This window comes from Miscanthus floridulus, chromosome 2 (assembly GCF_019320115.1).
Source record: "Miscanthus floridulus cultivar M001 chromosome 2, ASM1932011v1, whole genome shotgun sequence".
In the NCBI taxonomy this organism is placed as follows: Eukaryota; Viridiplantae; Streptophyta; class Magnoliopsida; order Poales; family Poaceae; genus Miscanthus; species Miscanthus floridulus.
The window spans coordinates 55,285,628-55,298,632 of NC_089581.1; the positions used below are offsets into that span (position 1 = coordinate 55,285,628).

A 13,005-nucleotide genomic window follows, 5' to 3' on the forward strand; every position below is an offset into this window, starting at 1 on the left:
GGAAAACGTTAGCTGTTAACACAAGAGAAGGCAAAAATATATCCTTGTCGCGCTTTCACTTATATTCCCTCACTTGCCTTGTTTTTTTCGAGAGTCGGCCTGTTCGCTGGTTGGTTTCTGGGCTGGTTTGGGCTTGCTGGTACTGGTTCATTGTGAGAGGAAAACACTGTTGGCTGGCTGGTTTGGGCTGACTGAAACCAACAAGCGAACAGGGTGAGTGTCTCTATCGTACTACTTGTCTACAGCTGTCACCGGCATCAGGTATCAAGCAGTTCCAAGTTTGCTTGTCTTATTCGATCCTAGGTTGGTAGCTTCAGCCAGAGAGGCGGGCATATTAAAGATACGAAGGCATGCCGAATCGGCAGTCTTCTAGGGTGGTAGTATAGAAGAAAAACATTAAATGTGTCCACTGCGTATGTGAAGATGTCCAGTGTTTTTAAATTTACTGAGTGAATTTTTGGATAGTTTAGGGAGGCACTTGGGCATGCATAGAAGTTTAGTAAATCTATTAATGCAAAAGAAGAAGGCACATGTGATGTAAATTTCTCCTGGCATAGTAACTTTTTTTATGTAAAGGACACGTGAAAGCACAGTGATGTAAATCCCTCTACCGTAGTAACGTACGTTTTGTTTAGTTGGTGCGTTAGATAGAAATTCCACGGCTCAGATGAAACGCGTCACAACCGGTCTTCCTCCGTGCATTCGGCAGTAGATAGATCAAGCAACTGAACACATTCAATGAAGTAGATGAAAAATTGAATGACCACATGCAAAGACAATTTAAACTGTAGGTGTACTTTGCATGCAAAAAGTTACTACGGTAGATGGATTTATATCACTGTGCTTTCATATGTCCTTTACATAAAAAAAGTTACTATGCCAGGTGAAATTTATATCACATGTGCCTTCTTCTTTTACATTAATGGATTTACTAAACTTCTATGCATGCACGAGTGCCTCCCTAAGCTATCCAAAAATTCACTTAGTAAATTTAAAAGCACTGGACATCTTCACCTACGCAGTGGACACATTTAATATCTTCCTTCTATACTACCATCACATAAAAATAAGTCTGATAAGTGGACGCATTTAATACATCTCCTCCTCCGAGGACGCATTTAATACTTCTCCTCCCCCGAAACATTTGTATGCTCGGCACGGCTCCCATCCCGTCTCCATCTCCAGTTCTCATCCCATCCCCATCTCCCATTTCTTAGTCGCACAGGCACCTGACCCCGCCGCCTCCAACCCTAGCCACATGAGCTCCACCTCACCGTCGGCACCGGCCCCTCCCCCACCGGCCTCCCCCTCCTCTACTCCTCCCTCCTTCCCCCTGCAACCCTAGCCCCGACGAGCTCCATGACCCTATCTCCGGCGTCGACGGCCACCTCTCCCCCGCCTGCCTCCCCCTCCCCTACCCCTCCAACTCCCGACGGCGCGACCACTACCCCACGATGCGCGCGACCGCGTCCGTCCTGCCGGACCATGTCGCGTCTTCCGTTTCTAGCGAGGGGCTCGCGGCCGGCGTGGAGGCGCTCAAGGACTCCATCAGGGGCCTTGACGTGGGCGTGGGTCGGCCGCACGGAACATGGCCACCTCGCTGCACGAACGAATCACGTTGTGTCCTCTTCCTCCCCCCCCCCCACGGCTACGGGTCCAAATGCGGCAGCTGCGAAGACCGGTGGCCCTTACCGGCGGCAACGACACTTGGGTCACGACTGGCCTCGGCTGCAAGCGTTTCCTTCATCTTCATCTGCCCAAGCTTGGTACTCCCCAATGTCAACCTCGCCGCTGTCTTCGAGTAGATCGACGCTGTCCAGGTTCGTGTCCCCTTCTTCTCAGTATGGATCTGGGGTTCAATCTCAATGGGGTTGTTGCGGCCTTCTCGATTTGGTTAGGTTTTAACTGACACCTCTGTGTTTGCTTTTCCTGACGCCCTGTAGCTTGCCGGGAACGCCGCCGAGGATCCACATGGTCGCCACTGATAAAGGTTAGCATAGGTCTACCACTAATGATCCTTTGTCCTCTCATCTATTTGTTCATATTTGCAGATATAGGTTCTTCAAACCGATTACAAAAACAATCTTAGTAACTAAGCGCTTTGGGAACCCACTATTAATTTCCACAAACTTTCCTTCAGGTTCTATTTGTTTTATTTTTCAAGCAGTACATCTACTTTATCAATTTGTGAACAAATTGAGCTCTTACATGGTTGTGATAGTTACCTCTGAAAAAGAAGAGATGGTTCATGGATTCATTGTGGCACCGTCTATTCTTGGCTATATGAGAAGCATCTCTATTTAATGCCTTCGACCTGCTGAACATATGGACATGAATCCGCTGCCTATCTATCTCTACATATTTAAATATTTAAGTGCTTCCTAATATCCTAACTGATTTGTTTTTCCAGATGGAAAGTGACCTATCAATTGCCTTGTAGATGTTGGATTTCCTACACCTTAAATGCAGACATGTCACATGGCGCTTAGTATTCCTGTCAGTTTTATTTATTCACAGGGTTTTGTTCTACATCCATTTGTATATCCAAATTTGTTTCCTTTCATGTCATTCACAATTTTCCTACTATATGATTATAAACCTCAATACATGATACATGGTCTATATGGTTTAGTTTCCATATTGTTTATATTTCTTTGCAACTTTTTGCTGCAGAACCAAAAAGCTGGCTGATGAACTCTATAATTATGCCTTTATGTTTCTATATGCATCTCTAATTTTGTAAATCTCTCTTATGTTGCTGATGAAAAATTATTTATCTGATTGTTTTCCGAAATAAAAGAGTGGAATGTGATATACTGTCTCACATGTGACGAATTATTGTTTGGTGTTAATATTTGACCTTCATTCATGGATTACAATTTTAGCATTTCTTTGTGATACAGAGCATGCTTCGGTGATACAGATGAGATTTGTAGTGCATTTCTTTGCTTTATAGACCACTATGTTTCCCAATTTCACACTTGCTCAGCCATCATGTAGTCATGTGTTTTAATTTAAATTGTCACATTCACGTTTCTTGAATGCTTACAGGGAATAAAGTACCAAGAATACTTCTTCTCATGTTGAATACTAAAACTTACATACCTGGTGCAATGATTAATTGATGATCAAGATATTTCTTAGTTCATCCAAAATGGGAGTAACTTGACAGCAAGGATGCCAGCTTCCTTATCCATGAAATTCTTTTGTCACCTGTTTCAAAGGTAAACCTATAGTAACTTTTTCCCTTATTTACCAAGCTAATCGGATGCACCTTGATTAGTGATCGCATATAACCCAGCAGCCATAAGGATAAGTATATGCTTTTATCTGTTGTTATTTTTTTTATGATCTATCGGCCATTCCTATGTGTTGACATCGTAATGCAATTCCAAAGTTGAAACTTGAGTCCTGGCCGTATGGGAGATGGGCCAAATAATCTATATGCAATGTATTATTTGATTTTCTTTGGTCACTTTTCATTTCCGGTGGTAGTTGGTCTTATTGTTTTTAGTCAACTTACACCTTGGCCTTATTTTCCAAACAATTGTAATGCCACTTATGATTTATGCAGCCTGTTAAGCCTTCTTTGTACATTTCGTTATCCTAACAAGTGCCAATGTCTCTACTAGACATTTCATCTGACTTCTGTAATTTAATGACATAGAAATTATGCTACAGCACTGTACTCATGCCAATCTTTTTTTTATACAAGTATAGATCCTTTTTTTTATAAAGGAATATTTTGTTAATTTTCAGGTGCGATACATTGAGGTGATAAAAGTCTTGAAAATATAGATCCTATATGAGCTTAATTCACCTAGCAGGCGTCACCTGAGCTTAATTTTGGTAAAGGAACGGTTTAGAACGTTGTTTGTTCTAATACAATAAATTTATTAGGCATGATAACATGTTTTTGGTATGAAGCACTTTAGTTGGGATGGCATATTTCAGAGGAAAGATGGACTTTAGTGTTCGTGGAATAAAGTTGCTGTAGTAAAATTAAGGCCAATTGCAGAGTGCGAAGAAAAATATTGGATAAAACATTTTTTTCCGATAAAAACAACAGCATGCATTGTTTTGCCACTACCATTTCAGACATAATACCTTTTATCTGTGAATTTAATGGTTGAGATTCACATCTCGCGTGTGTGCGGCGGCGGCTACAGTGAGTGTGTGCGGCGGCGGCGGCGGGAGGAGACGAAAGAGAACGATGCAGGCGGTGGCAAGGGCGGCGCGTGGGCTCGCGGCCGCGGCTGCGGCTGCGCGGCCGTCGGTGATGGAGGCAGGGCACCGCGGGCAGGTGCAGCAAGCCCGGGGCATCGTGGTGCAGGTGAGGGACGGGAACCTGGAGCGGGCGCTGTCGGTCATGGAGCGCAAGATGCGGTCCAGCGGCATGGAGCGCCTCATCCGGGCGCGCACCCACCACCACGTCAAGGACTCGGAGAAGCGCGTGCTCGCGCGTAAGGCGCTTATGCAGCGCGTCCGGTCCCAGGAGCTCGGCAAGAAGCTCCGCGAGATCCTCATCAAGAAGATCAGGTCAGGGCCACCCTCCCATCGAGACTCCCCTCCCATCTCCACCAATACCTGTACCTGTTAGCGCAACGCTTCTGTAGTTCTGTGTGCTTGTGCTTGACATCTCTTGCCGATTGATTTGTTGATCAGACATTAGTGAGTTGCGGTGACAAATTGGAATGTGTCCTATTGTGATCGCCAAGTGCTCGACGAAATGCCTGGTGAAGTTCTATTTGCCACACTTAGTGGAATTGAGTGGGTTTGTGGATTGAGTTGCGCTGAGGAGAATTTTGACTTCTGAGCGCAGTTTCACCCTGGTCCAGGGGGCTGGATTGGAAGGCTTGTGTGAGCTGAGAATCCATAGTTCAGATGGAATACTTTCATTTGCACCCAACTCATCCTTAGCTCACTTAGGCATCCACGAAACAGGTGTGCTGTATGGTAGTACCAGGATGTTGAACATGCTACAAATTTAGGAGCCTTTTGGTGGATACTTTCATGGCATGTGGTGATCCAACTTATTAGGTTGCACAGGTTTGTGTCACTAATTTGATATTGCATCTTTATCATATTTGTTGCAAATTTGGCACTCCATCCTTTTTATATACCTTTGGTATTATATCTAGCTGATTTAGGCTTGATTCTTTTAATCCCTTTTTATTAGGTTATATAATCGCTAGAATTTGAGCTCCATTAGCAAAGTTCTGGGTAATCTCTTTTCTTGTCTGTTAAAAAATGCCTAATAAGGTGAATTTTTTATAAATAGTAGAGTGACTGCACACGCTGCCCTCAGATCAGAGATTTATAAATTTCATGTGTTCACAATCAGAAGTGGAGCAAATAGCTAACCTATGACCCGAGTGTATGATCCAATAATATTCAATATTTTTTGTGACTCTACTGAACATAAGAGTCTAACTGGTTGGTTTAGCTCCTTATGAATATCAAAGTAATTCATAAGTTACAAATTACTTGATCCGAAATTAGCTCCATACATGTCACATTGATTAAGAGAGTTGTCCCCTTTTCAGATAGTAATAGAGTTATCCCGTTAGAAGTGTTATATTTCATCTGATGTGTTATATTAATTCTAAAGACTTCTCTACCTTTTTCTCACTGAATTTGTCTAGTGAGTAGTGAATGTAGATGCATATGCCAATGAACTTTCTTGGTGCCTCAATACATTTATGTAAAATATTGCATTTCCTGATGTCATGTATTTTCAGCATATATTCCTGTACACAGCTCATACTACCTTGCAAGGTGCATTGCCCATATACTGAGTTCTGATAGGCAGCCAGTAGCCCACTATTTTTTAGTCTAACCTGCTAGAATGTTCTTGATGAATTGACCAGTTGCAAATAGCTTACAAATCCAAGAACTAATAAAAAGGCGCACACTGAAATGTAGAATAGCATCCCAGAGTTGCCCCTTTTGTTTATTTTATAATCATGAAAATAGGTTACTAATTTACAAGTGAACATTCATTGCACAGAAGAATTGTTGCATTATACAGTAGTGTTTGTATATAGTGTGATACAATAGCATTTTATCTTAGCTCTGACTTGTGTGGGTTGTGATCATAGCTGTGATCTCATATTTGATTAGTTATCATGGTTATTATTTGTTATGACCACGTTGCCACATTCTGATCCATCATTTAGGTGTCTGAGAATGTCGTGCAAATAGTCATTGTTGGTGATATGCCAATACAACACCTATCATTTGGAACTATGTTGCTGTTTAACTTTTATTTACTATTTTTGCTTGATCAGCAAACTAATACGGTATAGGCGGTTGGTGTGTACCTTCATTGTTTGCATGAACAGTTCTCTTTATTCATTGGGAAATGATTTGCTCTATGCAGGGGCCAGTGAGGGCATCAGGACATTGGCCGTTTACCGGTAGCATTTGTGTGTGGTTGCTCCGTTTTGAGCTAAGCGTTTAGTGATGTGGGATACTTCATTGATGGATCTGTAGTGCAGTTTGAGAATAACCTTGAGCAAAAAAGCTTTTGCTATATTGCATGGACGACAGATTGATGATAAAACTATTATTTTTTTATTGTACAACTTAGTGTCTATGTGGATTTAATTGCTGTTGGTGCTTGACTTATGTGCGTGCAAATGCTGTATGAACAAAGTGTGGCAATGCTTAAACCATGGTACACGAGATGACTGGAAGAAAACAGAAATGAAAAAACTCGTTTCTGAAAAATGTTTTACACAAGTGATATCGTTTACAAGTTACGACAAGTACACAAGTGAAAAATGTTTTACACAAGTGTGGCAATGCTTAAACCATGGGAATCATCTCAATACATGTTCCCATGCTCATTCCAAGCTTATCTAACTTTGCAAACTTCCCCTTCTCTACTCTTGTCTTCCTATTCCGTCTTTTTCCAAATCTCTCTCTTAAAAAAAAAAACGGGTCAGACAGGGGAGAGTTGCCGATTATATTAAAAAGTAAATGAAGCCCAGACTCAAAATAAACATATACAACTTTGGACAGTTGGATTGGGACATCAATACGCACCAAAACCCCAACTCAAGGAAAGAGAAAAAGAAAAAAAAACACTAGCTGGCTGGAAAAGAGAGATCGACAAGAGCCATAACTCAAAAAAAGAACACTCTGTTAACTAAAGAGTAGAAGCTCAAGAAGTAATACCACTAAAAGCATAGTCCGCTCTCAAATAAAAATCTAGTTTGCTCTAAAATAAAGCCCCGTTCGTTTCGCTGAAAAAACAAGCCAAAACACTATTCTGGCTGATTTGTTGTGAGAGGAAAACACTGTTCCGGCTGAAAAAACAAGCTGAAAAAATAATTATAAGAGAAGCGAACATTGCCAAAAACCTAGTTCACTCACTGAAGCATCCATGGGAACGGTTAAAAGCACACACTAACCTAGAAAGGCTAAATGGGTAAAAAAAAAGTAGGTTCAATTCCTGTTTGCACTACCTAAAGACAGAAACAAAGGAGGGAAAGAAGACAGTATGTGAAACTTGTTTTTGGATTCTCATCGAGAGTGAATCCCTAACACAATGTTTTATGAGAAAATCTTTGTAGCCTGGACACTATAAAGTGTGAAAATCTTAGTCCCTAGACAAAAATAGACAGAGCTTCTTTACATGCTCAAACAGAGTCTAAGGAAACGTAGCTATAGCAAGGTAGTGTTTGAGAAAGTATGCACAGTTACACAGAGTAATATTCCTGAGAGCTACCCGCACAACTAAAAGTTTTAATTTCTACATTCAAGTTTGTTTGAACAATTCCAAATTTAAATTTCAAAATATAAGCTCTCATTCTCCATTTAAAAAACTGCAGTGGGTAATGATAAGAACGGGCCAAGGATAGGAACAGGCTAGAATTCAGCCCAACAATTCCAAAAATTGAATTTCAATATATGAAAAATTCAAAATAAATTTTGGGACAAAAATGATTTTAAATGGAAAAGTTATCAACAATGAAGTTGTAGAACTCATCGAGATCTATAAATTTTGTTTTGTTCATATCTCAATCCAACTTTATTTGAACGATTGAAAATTTGAATTTCAAAATATGAAAACTTTGAACAGAATTTTGGGATCTTAAATAATTTGAAATGGAAATGTCGTCAACAACAAAGCTGTAGAGCTCATCAAGGTCTATAAACCTTGTTTTGGTCATTTCCTCATCCAACTTTTTTTAACAATAAAAAATTTGAATTTCAAAATATATGAAATTTGAAAAGAATTTTAGGATAGTAACTGATTTCAAATGATAAAGTTATTAACAACAAAGTTGTAGAATTCATTGAGATCTATGACGGTCGGCCTCCCTCTGTGTGGAGACTATGCAAATTGCCGCCGCCAATGTTCAACTCATTGGCTGCCACCGCCGCCGTCGTTTGACTCGTCGCCTGCCACCGCCGCCTGAGTCGCTCGCCCCCGCTCGACTCGGCTCCAGCACCGCCGCTCCGTCTCGGCTCTTGGCTCTTACAGGTGGGCCGAATTCTTTGTTTATTTGGGAGGAGTCGACCCTGAAACGTGAGTCGATTTTTCTCTCTCTTCTGCGTGAGTTGTATACTCCAGTCGATCGATTTTTCCAGCCTCCACGTTGGATGATGAGTCGCTTTTCTATCCCCACTGGAGAAGCCCTCATTGTAGTTCATCCCTGCAGTAGTTTGTAAAGTTTGTGTGTACATTGGCTATGTGTAAGCTCGCATATGTACCTGCCCCTGTGTGCCACCTTCAGATATATACATGTGGTGCACGTTTGTGATGACATGTATTCCGTATTGAATGAGAAGGAGCGTCTCCTAATCAAACTCTATTACCGTGTTAACAAGCAACTTGGCCGCAGAACGCTTAAAGCCTAAGCATCATTAGCATAATTCTGGGCAAGCACACTTGCCTATGGCGACAAGGACTAGCACACCCGCCGGCACCCAGTGGCAGTACTCTCAAAAATTCACGTGTACCTAGGGACATTCTATAAGTGCATTAACTTACCTGCTGTGTGTCATGTAACCAAAGACATACTGATACATACAAAGTCTACAATATTTCAACTAGCTGGTAGACTGTTCTAATGCCTATGGACTACTTTTTTGCAACATTGTGGTTGCTCTTAGATTATGTTTTCGATGGTGTTTTAGTTCCACGACTAGGCAAACAGTAGCCTGCTCACAACATAAAAGCAGGCAACCATGGGACATATATAATGTGTCTGCTGGTTGTGCTTCAATGGAACGTTGGCATAGTTAAGATGGTCGAATTATAGACATATGAGCAAGAAATAAAATGGTTTTGATGACTTGGTCCTTCGTTGCTAGATGCCCGACAACGGCGCATGCGCTGACCACACCACCATCGCCGCCGTAGCGCACCAGCGCCCGAACGCCCCTCGCCGTCTGCGGCAACTTGCACGCCGCCACGACGGCCGGTCCCACCTCCCGCCTTTCCTCTCGCTCCCTTCTCCATGCATGGCAGCATCACGAGCAGCACAACCGTATATGCGTAACAAATAGAGCAAGGCAAGCACGCATGCAGACAACCACCACATTTACCACGCACGCACCTGCAGCACCTTGTTACCTTTAACCACGCTAACTAGCCGCTGTCCATTTGCATGCACCATGCAAAGTTAGCACGCAGGCACAAGCAAAGGCCTCAGCATCTTGCACGAGGTTCGTGCTTGCATGCGTGCTGACCATCACGCTACGAGCCACCGGCCATGCATGCCGACCATACACCCCCCGCTACACGCCGCACCGCCCACCTACAATGTCATCCCATCTTCCTGTGCAGCCATGGCGCCACAGCGACACCATTAATGGTGAGAAGCTGAGCACCGGTGGCACAGCTCCTCCCCGGCTGCAAGTAGCGAAGTATGAACCTAAAAAGAATGGAGGTGACCAAATTTGAACTAACTTTTTCAACACCTTGGAAGCGTAAATTGTGTCTATAAGATTTTGTATGGTCCTGACAAAGTAGAAGGCAATTCCTGAGGTTCACATCACGCTATCTCTGGCCGCGTCTTTAAAACCACACCCTCTATCTTATTGATTAAATTTAAAATTGTCTGACATATTAAAAAGTGAGAATTATATTCATTTTAGGACGGAGAGAGTACTTAAGTGTTAACACTCAAAATTGTCCACGAATAAAGTTTTATAGTCCACTAAAAGCACGGTAAAGACCCACCAAAAAAAGCACGGTAAAGATGAAGCAATAAATGATGGTCCCTGGAGAATTTATACGAGAAGTGCAATAGACTTAACGTACAAAGTATATAAAACAAGATGGCGAGTGCCTCCCTAAGCTATCCAGAAATTTACTCAGTAAATTTGAAAGCACTGGATCTCTTTACCTACGCAGGGTGGGTCGAAAGCAGGTGGACACATTTAGTGCCTCCTCTCCATGCTACCATCACATAAAACAAGTCGGGCAGGTGGACACATTTAATGCCTCTCCTCCTTACCATCAGATAAAAATAATTCACCAACCATGCAGAAACATTTATACTTACACATGCATCTATGCTTCTAAGAGACAGCTTGGGTTGCGTGCATGTTGCTCCTGAGGTGGTCGGTGGTTGGGGTTGGTCGCCATTAATACGGCTCCCTAGCCAGTGCAGGTTCAACTTCCCAGCCGTGCAGCATCCCATCATCCCTTAGCACCTCCGTGTCCACCTAACCATGGCAAACATCAGGGCGATCGCTGCGGACTACGGCCAAAGATCTGCTGCCTTCCTTGCACCGCTCGTTTTCCCTACACTACCAGCAGCACCATCGGCATAAATGAGGAAATAAAGCTTCAGAACCTATTTCTAAACTAAAACTTGACAATAAATTTTTTTAAAAAAGTTAGGACGTTGCATGTAAAGTTATATAAGTAGCCCTATTACTATAGTTATGTATCTATGATAGATGGCACTCTGCTGACTTAGGTAGACTTAATCAAATTCTCTGTAGGTACACTAACCCCAAGCATAGTCCGATAGTATCGACTAGCTATATGGAGAGATCAGTGTGCCAAAAATCTAAAAATGGTTGCCCTATATGTTGGCAACAGTAGAAGGACGTACAGGATGTGCATTCATCCATATCCTATTTGTGCATTGTAGTGCCCGTATTACTTGCAGATACGCCATCCATAGGTGTCACACGTGTCGTATGGTGCACGACTAACTCGTTCCTGTTCTGAAGTTAATGCTAAATTGTGGCTTTGTGCTTCGTGTCGCCTGTGGTTCACGCCTACCGTGACCCACATCTCCCCGTACTCTTTTTTGGGCTCTTGTCGAAACCTTATCTTGCAGCCGTATTAGTCATTAATGGCCTCGAACATTGCTCGCCTCGAACACGTGAAAAAATCGGTCGATTCATTTATAGTGATCTTGTGCTGGAACCTTGGTGGACCGCGCTAGGACCACTGACCGCTCTGACTTTATAAGTAGGGTCTGGCTTAGCTGTTGGTACCACCACCCGATGCACTTTAGCTCGCCTAGCTTTTCCTTTTGAGCAAGCTTTTCGCTCAGTCCTTACTTTCAACCACCACCAGCGATGGCAGGAGCCTGGGTTAGTAGTTACCGCCTGAACACTGAGGGTTTTCCCAAGATCCTATATGCCACCCTACAAAAGCTTGGAGTCAAAGATCGTCTCGAGTATGAGGGCCGTGAGTATGAAAAGCATGGCACTGAGCGGTGTGAAGTTACCGTCTACATTGGGAAGAGTGAAGAGTTCCCCAATATCACTGAAGCCTAGAATGTGACCGCAACCGGGTTTCACTTCATCGACACCTACCAGGTTGTGGCCCATAGAGCCTTGCGGTACCTTTGTCAGATCTATGAAGAGCCCATTGCCCGTACCCCTATGAGGTTCTTTCCACCTTTGGAGAAGAATCGATGGGCATGGAGGGCTCGCATGGAGGCTTTTGCAAGGGTGAGATGCGCAAGAAGATAGTCCTACCGTGGTGCACTTGACCATGTATCTGCATGCTCTGGATGAGTAGTATGACCGACAAGCCTTAGAGCTGAGGAAGTGCCTTCGGCGAGCTGAGGAAGCCAAGATCTTCTCCAGGATGCTCCAGGTGCAGCTTGTTGAAGCGCATGCCAGTGCGGCAGCTGCTGAGAGTTGGGAGACTACCATGTCAGAAGCTCTAAATGAGGTTGAAGATCGACACGCCCATCAGTTGGGAGAGGCCTACCTTGTCACCAAGGCCAAGCAAAGGACGCTGGCTGCTGAACGGCAGGATCCCTTGATCATGGAGGGGATCCCTGTCCACCCGCTAGAAAGAAGGAGAACTGGTGTTGTAGTACCGCCAGCACCTCCACCTTTGGAAGTGTTAGAAGTAGAACCCTTGATTCCTCTCACTTAGCTGTTGCCAAGAGAGGAGGCAGATCCATAGCTAAGGCGGTAGAAGAATCCGCCAAACTCGGGAATGAAGATGCGTGGTCCAAAGTAGATTAGTTGCCTTGGGATGATGTACCTGTAGTTAGTAGTGTCTTTCATTGCTGTCCACTAGTATTGTAATCTTTCCGTTGTATTTCGTCCATAGTTGTTGAGGTAGTCCAATCGTAGGAAAGGTGAATGATGTGTCGAGAATTATGGGAGAGTAAGTGCCTGTATGTTGTACCAGCATAAGGACGTTCGGAATATGCATTTTATTTATTTCGCTGTGTTATTGCGTCCATATACCTTAAGTCTGGTTAGATGTGCTTAGGGTTTTTGAGGGTGATGTTAAGTGGGTTACAAGAAAAATGACCATTCGGATGCGAGTAGACCGGCCATGATTAGATAACATAGGACACGGTATCGACTAATTATGGATGTCCCAGCAGAATACTTGAATCTCTTTAAATCAAATCCGTTGTTGGATTTGAAGTCCTTGTCCCTTGTTGCGAAAGGAACCCTTGTTGTTTGAATCTTCCCTTGCAATACTCCTCTAATTCTATGGTCTATGACCCCACCGTCTTCATTGCGTGTAAGTTGGTAGTAGTTGCCTGGTTAATA

The 13,005-nt window shown here is 43.1% G+C and overlaps 1 protein-coding gene across 1 annotated transcript; it reads left to right on the forward strand.

Annotated features, from left to right (window-relative positions):
* Positions 1-4,210: 4,210 nt before the first annotated feature.
* LOC136538857 (uncharacterized) lies at positions 4,211-6,552 on the forward strand. The gene is made up of 2 exons (XM_066530804.1): positions 4,211-4,539; positions 6,383-6,552. The coding sequence occupies exons 1-2, from the start codon at positions 4,214-4,216 to the stop codon at positions 6,390-6,392; spliced, it is 336 nt and encodes a 111-aa protein (XP_066386901.1). The 5' UTR covers positions 4,211-4,213; the 3' UTR covers positions 6,393-6,552.
* The last annotated feature ends 6,453 nt before the right edge of the window (positions 6,553-13,005 follow it).

Bases quoted from the DNA above. Each gene is read 5' to 3' on its own strand.
- LOC136538857 (XM_066530804.1), top strand. From the start codon at position 4,214: ATGCAGGCGGTGGCAAGGGCGGCGCGTGGGCTCGCGGCCGCGGCTGCG.